Source organism: Ascidia mentula, chromosome 8 (assembly GCF_947561715.1).
Source record: "Ascidia mentula chromosome 8, kaAscMent1.1, whole genome shotgun sequence".
NCBI classification, from domain to species: domain Eukaryota; kingdom Metazoa; phylum Chordata; class Ascidiacea; order Phlebobranchia; family Ascidiidae; genus Ascidia; species Ascidia mentula.
Window position 1 is genome coordinate 9,738,773 of NC_138573.1, and position 8,775 is coordinate 9,747,547.

Sequence of the window (8,775 nt, forward strand, 5' to 3'; positions counted from 1 at the left end):
GTTGAAACGTCCAGTAGCATTTGAACGTGCACTGAAGTTCGATGTAGATCGTTGTTGCAATCTGTAGACATTCTTGAACAAACAACAGTTAAATTTTCTAGGCCTAAGTTACTACATACTTTTCGCGCGTTATTATGACTTGTCTGGTATCTTTGAATTATTTTTTTTATTTTTACGTGACAAACAGCTTCGGTTTCTTGCAATGAAGCAAGTGGCTTTTAAATCAAGCGCTGCGATAAGAACAAGGACAGAAAACTTGAGGATAATATACAAATAATAATAGCTTTGAGTATTGTCATGTGTCAAAAGTTCGAATTAATAGTGAAAAAAATCAAACATGTCTTTAGTAATTTCCAGGATTGGCATTTAATACAGTCCACTAGGTGACGGGCTTTATGGGAAAGGTGTTGCAATGTGAAATGTAATTCGTGTTTTGGCCGTAATCACGAATCTCCCACAAGGCAAATTGTCGACACGCAGTGAAAATATATGTGTGTGATGCATCAAGCTGCGGTCTGAGGAAAATAAAAAAAAATAGTCGCATTGAAAGTTACCAGTGCAAAATGAGCTAATGGGTAAATCACTAAGCGGATTTTTAATTCACCCACTGCACAATGCATGGCTTCAGGCTCAGCAACCAAGCGTGTGGCTTCTGGTCACTTGCGAAGTTGAGGCGTCATCAGGTGCGCCGTGCGACTAGCAGTCACGTGCTGCGCTTCGGACTTGTTGTCCGGAAATGTGAAAAAGATGTGTGCATTAAGTGAATGCGTCGCGACGAGCGCGATAGCCCTGTGATTGCTCACTGAAAACACCATTCTGTATAAATGTAATTCTCCTGTTTTTTTTTCTATTGACAAGCTGATTAAATAATATAAAAGTTTACGTTTTGGAATTAACCATGACAATAACAAATCTAAAATCATTGTTATACCGTATCCTTTATCACAGACAACAAATAGGATTATCCACGTCCGATGTTAATTCGATTTCGGGTATTAAGAAGCCGTTAGTCCCGCAATAAAAAATAATTAATTGACGATTCGGAGTCATGTATTAATCAACGAAATTTGAAAAAGTATTTAATAATATCTGCACAACATTATATAAGGTTGACATATGACGTAACCACTAAAATGCTGGTTAGGCATTACGTAACAATAATTAACATTTACTTACGTTTCAACAAAACATGCTTTTCAAAGCAGTTTGGCATTGAGCTTAATTATACAACGTTTTAACGCAATAAAAAATGCACCAAACCTTTTCGAAATACCCAAGTGCTTGTTTTCTTCGTTGTACCTGTCTGCCAAAATATCTTACAGGGAACAAACCTGAAAAACTTGCTTGACATGGTTATATCTCGTTTCGTAAGTTAATTAAATTCAAAAAATATCAATAAATACAGTTTAGCTGTTTCAATTGCGCAGTTATTATTTCAGAAGGTTTAAGTTTGCGTGTCCAAATATCACGTCGGAAAAGTCAACAATTTCTGCAGGGACCTAAGTTTGCAGAACGAAACACTGCCGTATATCTGACTCCTGAATCTATTAAAAACATCTGCCAAAGAAACTACCTTTGCGGCTTTTTAATTATTACACAAAACGATAAACAAACATACCTTGGTTTAATACACGTACAATGTTTCTTAACATGCGCGTAATTTGGTTCGTTCCCTCTCGTACTCTCTCTGATCTCTCCTGGCTTAAGGCCGAGCGACGGTATTTATAATATTTTCAAAAATGAAAAAAATGCGATTATTAAGGAACGTACCACAGTTTGAGAACCACTGTCTTAGATCATCACTCAATGAGGTGAGTGGCCGGTCATTGAGGATTCTTTCCACTTTGATCTAATGATTCCCCCACAAGATGATAAATCGCTTCAAATGTTCATGATTCTGAAGTGCCAGAATGTACTTCGTAATTTTCGTTCGGCACTGACGAAGGTGATTTCCATTACGATTAGCACATGGTTCAACCTATTTTCTTGTGGCAGGGGAATATACAGGAGAATAATTTCTCTTCTTACTAATGGAACTCGTTTCCCGAGAAGTAATTGAAATTCTCCTATTCTGGAGCCTTTGTTTCAGCTAGCAATTTTCCATAGAATGTATTGTAACTAATGTATATTCCCCTTCCATATATTAACAACAAACTTAGTCATGATGTGTCTAAAGTCAGGTGTTTGTCATTCTCTGTTACATATTTACACATCTGTTTGTGTGTTCAACACGCAAGTGATATGGAAGCCTGTGTGTTCAACACCTTTCTAAGATTGTGTTTTGCATTTGTCGAGACAGTGCTCCCAGGCCGCACCAATGTCATTTGCCTTGAGAGAGGGGCTAAACTTTATGTTACATCGCCACTGTTTTATGTGATGTATTGATAATTGACGTCAGCACAATGTACCGTTGTTACGTCACAAATACCGTTGTTCCCGTAGAACCCCAGTGCCTGCCTGTACTGTTGTTGACTGAGTTTTGTCCTGGTTAGTTTTCTGCTGTATGAAACTAATATTATGTTCTATTTGAATAAGATAAATTAAGGCAATTTAAGTGCAAGTTGAATCTGCTAACGTTGTTTCCTGCTGTGTTATTGATTGGGAAGAAGCCGATGTTTTTGGGACTGGTTCCAAAATAGTTCGGTAAGAAATTGTGCATTTAATTTCAATGTTTTTGGTCGCTAATTCAACGCGTGTTGTGTAGAAACCGCAGCGTCTTTGAATAAAGTTGAACCGTTCCTTTTGAAGAAGAAGCGTGTGCGTTAAGAACCATTGAGGAAAACCCGTCTGTTGCACTGTCCGGGCGCAACCAGTCACGCCCGTCTGACTGCCAAGGGCAGCGCAACATCGTTTCGAACTATTGGATTTATTCTCAGCCCGTTTCGAATTATTGGATTTATTCTCAGTCCGTTTCGAACCATTTGGATTTATTACCATTGGGATTTATTACCATTCGAAATGTGTGATCCTGCTTCACCGTCTTCGTCTTCCACAGTCGAGGACCCGGCGGTTTTGCTGGTATCCAGCTGCGCGCACGCATGGCAACAATCTTGCCTGCATGTTGAAGAGTTAATGCTGAAAATTTACAACGCTGTTCTTGTTAAGGAATACCTGCCACAGATGGAGAAGTGTTTTTCCGACCTGATTAATGCCTATGCGCCGCTTGCTGAAAACAGCGAAGAATTGGCTCTAGCAAGACAGGATTGCCAGCGCGCAAAACGTGAACTCGATTCTCGTGTGGCGGAGTGGTTTGCCAACGCCAAGAAGTCATCTGGGCGTCGGAAGACTATATCAAGCCGATCGTCAAGTTCACATGTTGACGTACATAGCTCTGTTTCCTCCACCTCCTCGATTACCCGTCAAAGAATAGCCGCTCGTGTTAAACTTCAATTGGCTCGGGTGTCACAGCGTCAAGTCAATGAAGATTCTGAACTTGCAAGGCGTCAAGCAGAACTTAATGCTGAACGAAGAAGAAAACAGGTCGACGATGAGGTTGAGATAGCCGAGGCTGAAGTACGTGCGTGGGAGGAAGAATCAATTGCTGGAGATCCCCTGCTGTGTGACCCAAGACACCCTCCCGTGACAAGTTCCTCTGTCGGGGGGCTTCGACCTGAGTTAAATATTGCGCCGGTAAATGCGTACCAACCTGCTGTCCCTGTCGTGCCACGGTCACACCCAACTTGCGTGGATACGAAGCCGTTTTTCCCGCAATCTGTCAGCGCACCCGTTGCTAAGTCATATCAAGGTCCTGATCCCTTTCCGTCGAACATACAGGATGTTGTCTCTCCGTCGCGTAGATACGTCCCAGAAGAGGACTTCATACAACAGCGAATCGTTTTGCCTCAGCCCGCGGTCAGAAAGTTTGATGGTGATCCGTTGAACTACTGGTCATTTGTTCGTGCTATTGAGTCCCATGTTCATAGCCGAACGAAGTCCCAAGATTCACGGCTAGTTTGTTTGTTGCAATTCTGCGAAGACTTCATTGCTGCTAAACTTGAGATCTACAGCAAGGATAAGATCTCAGGATACTCGAAAGCCCGTTCCCGACTTGAATACGATTACGGACAACCCCATATTATTGCCAACGCATGTGAACGTCGGCTCAAACAATTTCCGCCAGTCAAGCAAGGTCGACCAAAAGACCTGATGGAATTTTCTGACCTTTTAGAAAAGTGTCGCAGCTCACTCGAAGACATTGAGGAGTACGCGAGCTTGAACTCCTTGGATACGTTAAGACAGCTAATTCAAAAACTGCCGTTCCGGCTTCAAGAGAAGTGGATCGAACGTTCCGTTCAAGTGCTCGACGAGACTGGATCCCAAGCTGGATATCTTGCCTTTACAAACTTTGTCGTGGAGCGATCGCGTATCGCCAATTCGTTGTTCGGTGTCGAAGCAGTCTACGAAAGCGTGCGCGAAAACCCCGTCACTGTTTCGGTAAAGAAGGGTTCTCGTGCTGCTGCGTACAACGTTTCGTCGTCAGGATCCAGTCAGCCGCGAAGTCAAACCCTACCTACTCCCGTTTCATGTGCGTGCTGTAACAAGCCTCACGACCTGTCCAAGTGCCCGAAATTCGACGGAATGTCTCCCCAGGATAGACGCGGGTTTGTTGTCACAAATGGATTGTGTTTTAAATGCCTTTGTTCAGGTCATCGTTGCGGGAAATGCACGATTCGCAAGCCATGCTCGGTAGAAGGTTGCACTGGCACTTTTCACCACACAAAGTTGCATGGCGCCTTTCAGAAGAGGCGACCCGGCAAGATTACAGAGAACCCTGCCCCGAAGCCACCGCCGATAGAACAATCGGCAACGATAATGGAAGCTACAACGGACAACTGCGGAGTCTACCTCAACGTCGTTCCCGTAAAGGTCAGACACAACAACATCGAGGTAAATACGTACGCTTTTCTTGATCAAGGTTCTACGTCTACATTTTGCGAACAAGGTCTGATTGATAAACTTGGTCTGCAATCCAAGGATCGAAAGATTTGTCTGAGCACTCTGACAGATCAATCGCGAGTGTACCAAGGCTCCACTGTGTCCTTCACCGTCATGCCGCTTGATGACGGAGAGCCGTTGTTGTTGCCGGAAGTGCTGTCCATCGACAAAATTCCCGTGTCGCCGAATAGGATCCCTGATGCGAAGAAGCTTGCGGAGTTCAATCACCTCAAGGAGTTGCCCCTGCGTCGCCTGGAAGGGGGAACTGTGACGATACTGATCGGAGCCGATAACCCCGCAGCCTTCCACGTACAGTGTACACGTTCTGGACCGCAGGGGACACCTTGTGCTGTAAAGACATCTCTTGGCTGGTCACTCTTTGGTCCCGCACTTGGTTCGTCTGCAAGGAGCGAAGCACATGTCCGTTTTTTAAAGGTTGCACAAGTCATGTTCCAACGGGAGATAGAGTGTTTGTGGAAGAGCGACTTTGGCGACGGAACATCAGTATTCGACATACCCTCATCCAGGGAAGATCGAATTGTTTATGACACGATGAAGGCATCGGTGAAGCATCAAGATGGACATTTTGAGCTCCCATTACCTTGGAGACCTGGAATCGAAAAGTTGCCACCCAGCCGCCAGATGGCGGAAAAGCGACTGGTCGGTTTGAAAAGACGATTGTCTAACAACGATGTTCTGCGAAAGGGATATGTAGACACGGTGCAAACGTACATATCCAAAGGATACGCCGAAGAAATTCCCGACAACAAGGTCGTGACAGACAATCGCATCTGGTACCTGCCTCACCACCCAGTATTTAACCCACACAAGCCTGACAAGCTTCGTGTGGTCTTTGATTGTGCTGCCCGAAGCAGAAGCGTCTCACTGAACGACGCACTGATGCAAGGTCCTGATTTTGTAAACAGTTTGGTTGGCGTGCTAACCCGTTTTCGCTGTCAGCCAGTTGCCTTGATTGCCGACATCGAGGCAATGTTCCACCAGGTTCGGGTGGAACCCCGTGATCGCGATGCACTTCGATTTCTCTGGTGGCCCGGTGGAGATCTGACCTGTACACCGACGCCTCACCGGATGAAAGTGCACTTATTTGGTGCAACGTCCTCTCCGAGTTGCGCCACCTTCTGTCTGAGGCAGACCGCAGATTTATTCGGTAAAAACTTTGATCCACAGGTTGAATCCGTTTTGCGGCGCAATTTTTATGTGGACGACTGCCTCGTATCCGTCAAGGATATAGAAACTGCTATCGCTGTTCGTCTTCGTTTGAAAGACCTGCTAGCCAGAGGAGGATTTCGCTTGACAAAGTGGCTTTCTAACGAACAGCGCGTTTTGGAGTCGGTTCCCGAAAACGATCGAGCAAAGGTTGTGAAATCGCGTTGCCTTGATAATGCTACGCAACAGAGAATCCTTGGTGTTCATTGGTCTGTTGCGGAGGATGCATTTCGGTTCAAAGTCAAACTACCGAGCAGGCCGCACACGCGTAGAGGAATCCTTTCAGCTGTCAGTTCACTTGACGACCCTCTGGGTTTCGTATCTCCCGTGATTCTAAGGGCCAAGTTATTGCTGCAGGACTTGTGCAGAATGGAACTGAATTGGGATGACGGCATTCCGGAATTGATATCCGATAACTGGAAGAGGTGGCTTGCTGAGTTGCCTCACTTAAGCAATGTTGTCGTTCCACGTTGCTTCAGGTCTTCGGAACTGAAACCTCCATTGAAGTATCAACTGCATCATTTCGCTGACGCATCTAAGTATGCGTATGGCGCCGTGTCATATCTTCGCATCGAAGACGATCACAGGACAGTGATGTGTTCTTTTCTGATTGGAAAATCCCGACTTGCCCCGTTGAACACGAAGACGATCCCTCGACTGGAGCTCACCGCTGCTGTGCTCGCTGCGAGGTTGGATCGCCCCATGAGAAAGGAACTAGACTTGCCCATTGAAAGTTCAGTTTTCTGGAGTGATTCCACTGCTGTTCTGTTAAGCATTCGAAATGCAACCAAACGGCTTCCAGTTTTTGTCGCCAATCGCCTGGCAGAGATTGAGCGACTGACCGACATTACGAATTGGAAACACGTTCCTACAAAATTAAATCCCGCAGATGATGCCTCAAGAGGTCTACCCGCTGATGCCCTTGTCAATTCGAGTCGCTGGTTAAAAGGTCCAATGTTTCTCCTGGAGCCAGAAACCAACTGGCCGTCGCAACCGCCAAATGCTGCCGATGTTCCTGAGGAATTTAATCCGATGGGGAAGGCTGCAGCCTCCTGTACTGTTAACGTACATCAGCCGAAGCACCCCATGGATCGAATCATTGAACGTTACTCGTGCCTACATCGATTAAAGAAAGCCGTGGCCTGGTGGATGAGATTTAAGATGTTTTTGATACATCGAAGGAAATTATCAGTTGTCCCGTCAACTGACATTGGCTTGTCTGAGTTGAAGATCGCCGAGTTGGAACTTGTCAAGTACGAGCAGCGGAAAAGTTTTGCTTTACTTCTCTCTGCATTAAGTGGAAATTCTCGACTAAAAAAGACTGACTGCAGTCGTTCCGTGTACAAGTTAAACCCTGTTCTGGTTGATCAAGTGCTCCGTGTTGGTGGACGTTTAGACAAAGCGCCGATAAGTTTCAACGCGAAACATCCTGCAATCATGACCCATTCTTCGCATTTGACTGACCTATTAATCCTGGCCCATCATAAAAGAGTTGGACACTCCGAGATGGGACACACCTGGACTTCAGTTCGACAAGACTACTGGATCATCAAGGGCGGTGTTGCCGTACGGCGCGTGCTTGGAAAATGTCTGTCTTGTCGACGCCGCAATGCTCAACCGGGTCGGCAGATGATGGCCGATCTGCCGTCGGCTCGCTTGGGAATCGCTGACCCTCCGTTCTCCAATGTCGGAATTGACTATTTCGGTCCTTTTCTGGTGAAGCAGGGTCGCAGCGAAGTGAAACGTTACGGTTGCATATTTACCTGCCTTACAATCCGTGCCGTTCATCTGGAGGTTGCCCACAGTCTGTCTACTGATTCGTTTATAGCTGCCCTTCGTCGTTTCATTGGGAGACGCGGAGCACCAAAGCATATCTTCAGCGACAATGGCACAAATTTTGTTGGTGCCGAGAAAATACTGAGAGAGTCGTTGCAAGCATGGAACCAGCTTCAAATCTCTGAATTTCTGCTTCAGAAACAGACGTCGTGGTCATTCAACCCTCCTGCTGCAAGCCACGTGGGTGAGGTTTGAGAACGTATGATTCGTTCTGTTCGTCGGATCATGTCCTCGCTTGCTGGTTCCCAGGTGATGTCTGATGAAGTCTTGGAGACCTTGTTTGTGGAAGCTGAATCCATAATCAACTCAAGACCCCTTGTCCCGGTGACATTTGATCATAGGGACGAAGAACCGCTGACCCCGAATCATCTCCTGCTGATGAGAGGATCGCCCAACCTGCCTCCGACGATTGCAGAGAAAAAGGATTGCTATACAAGACGGCGTTGGCGTCAGGTGCAGTTTCTCGCTGACCATTTCTGGAAGAGGTTCATGAGAGAATACCTGCCGGTTATCACTGCTCGTCCCAAGTGGCATGATTCTCATCGCAACTTTAAGAAAAATGATGTCGTCCTACTTATGTGCGAATCTGAGTGCCGTTCAAAATGGGCGATCGGTCGAATCATTGAGACGTACCCCGATGAAAATGGAAAGGTTCGCATTGTGCTCGTTCGGACGAGCAGCGGTGTCTTTCGGCGCCCTATCACAAAACTGTGTCGCATCGTTGATTCTGATGAGACCTCCTCAACCTTTCCGAGCGATGTCAGCTCGGTTTGCTAG

General features: G+C 45.9%; 2 protein-coding genes across 2 annotated transcripts; both read left to right on the forward strand.

Annotated features, from left to right (window-relative positions):
* The first annotated feature begins 2,958 nt into the window (after positions 1 to 2,958).
* LOC145911891 (uncharacterized) lies at positions 2,959 to 8,193 on the forward strand. The gene has a single exon (XM_082999330.1). The coding sequence runs from the start codon at positions 2,959 to 2,961 to the stop codon at positions 8,191 to 8,193; it is 5,235 nt and encodes a 1,744-aa protein (XP_082855456.1).
* A 30-nt stretch (positions 8,194 to 8,223) lies between these two features.
* LOC145911892 (uncharacterized) lies at positions 8,224 to 8,775 on the forward strand. Its single transcript, XM_082999331.1, has one exon. The coding sequence runs from the start codon at positions 8,224 to 8,226 to the stop codon at positions 8,773 to 8,775; it is 552 nt and encodes a 183-aa protein (XP_082855457.1).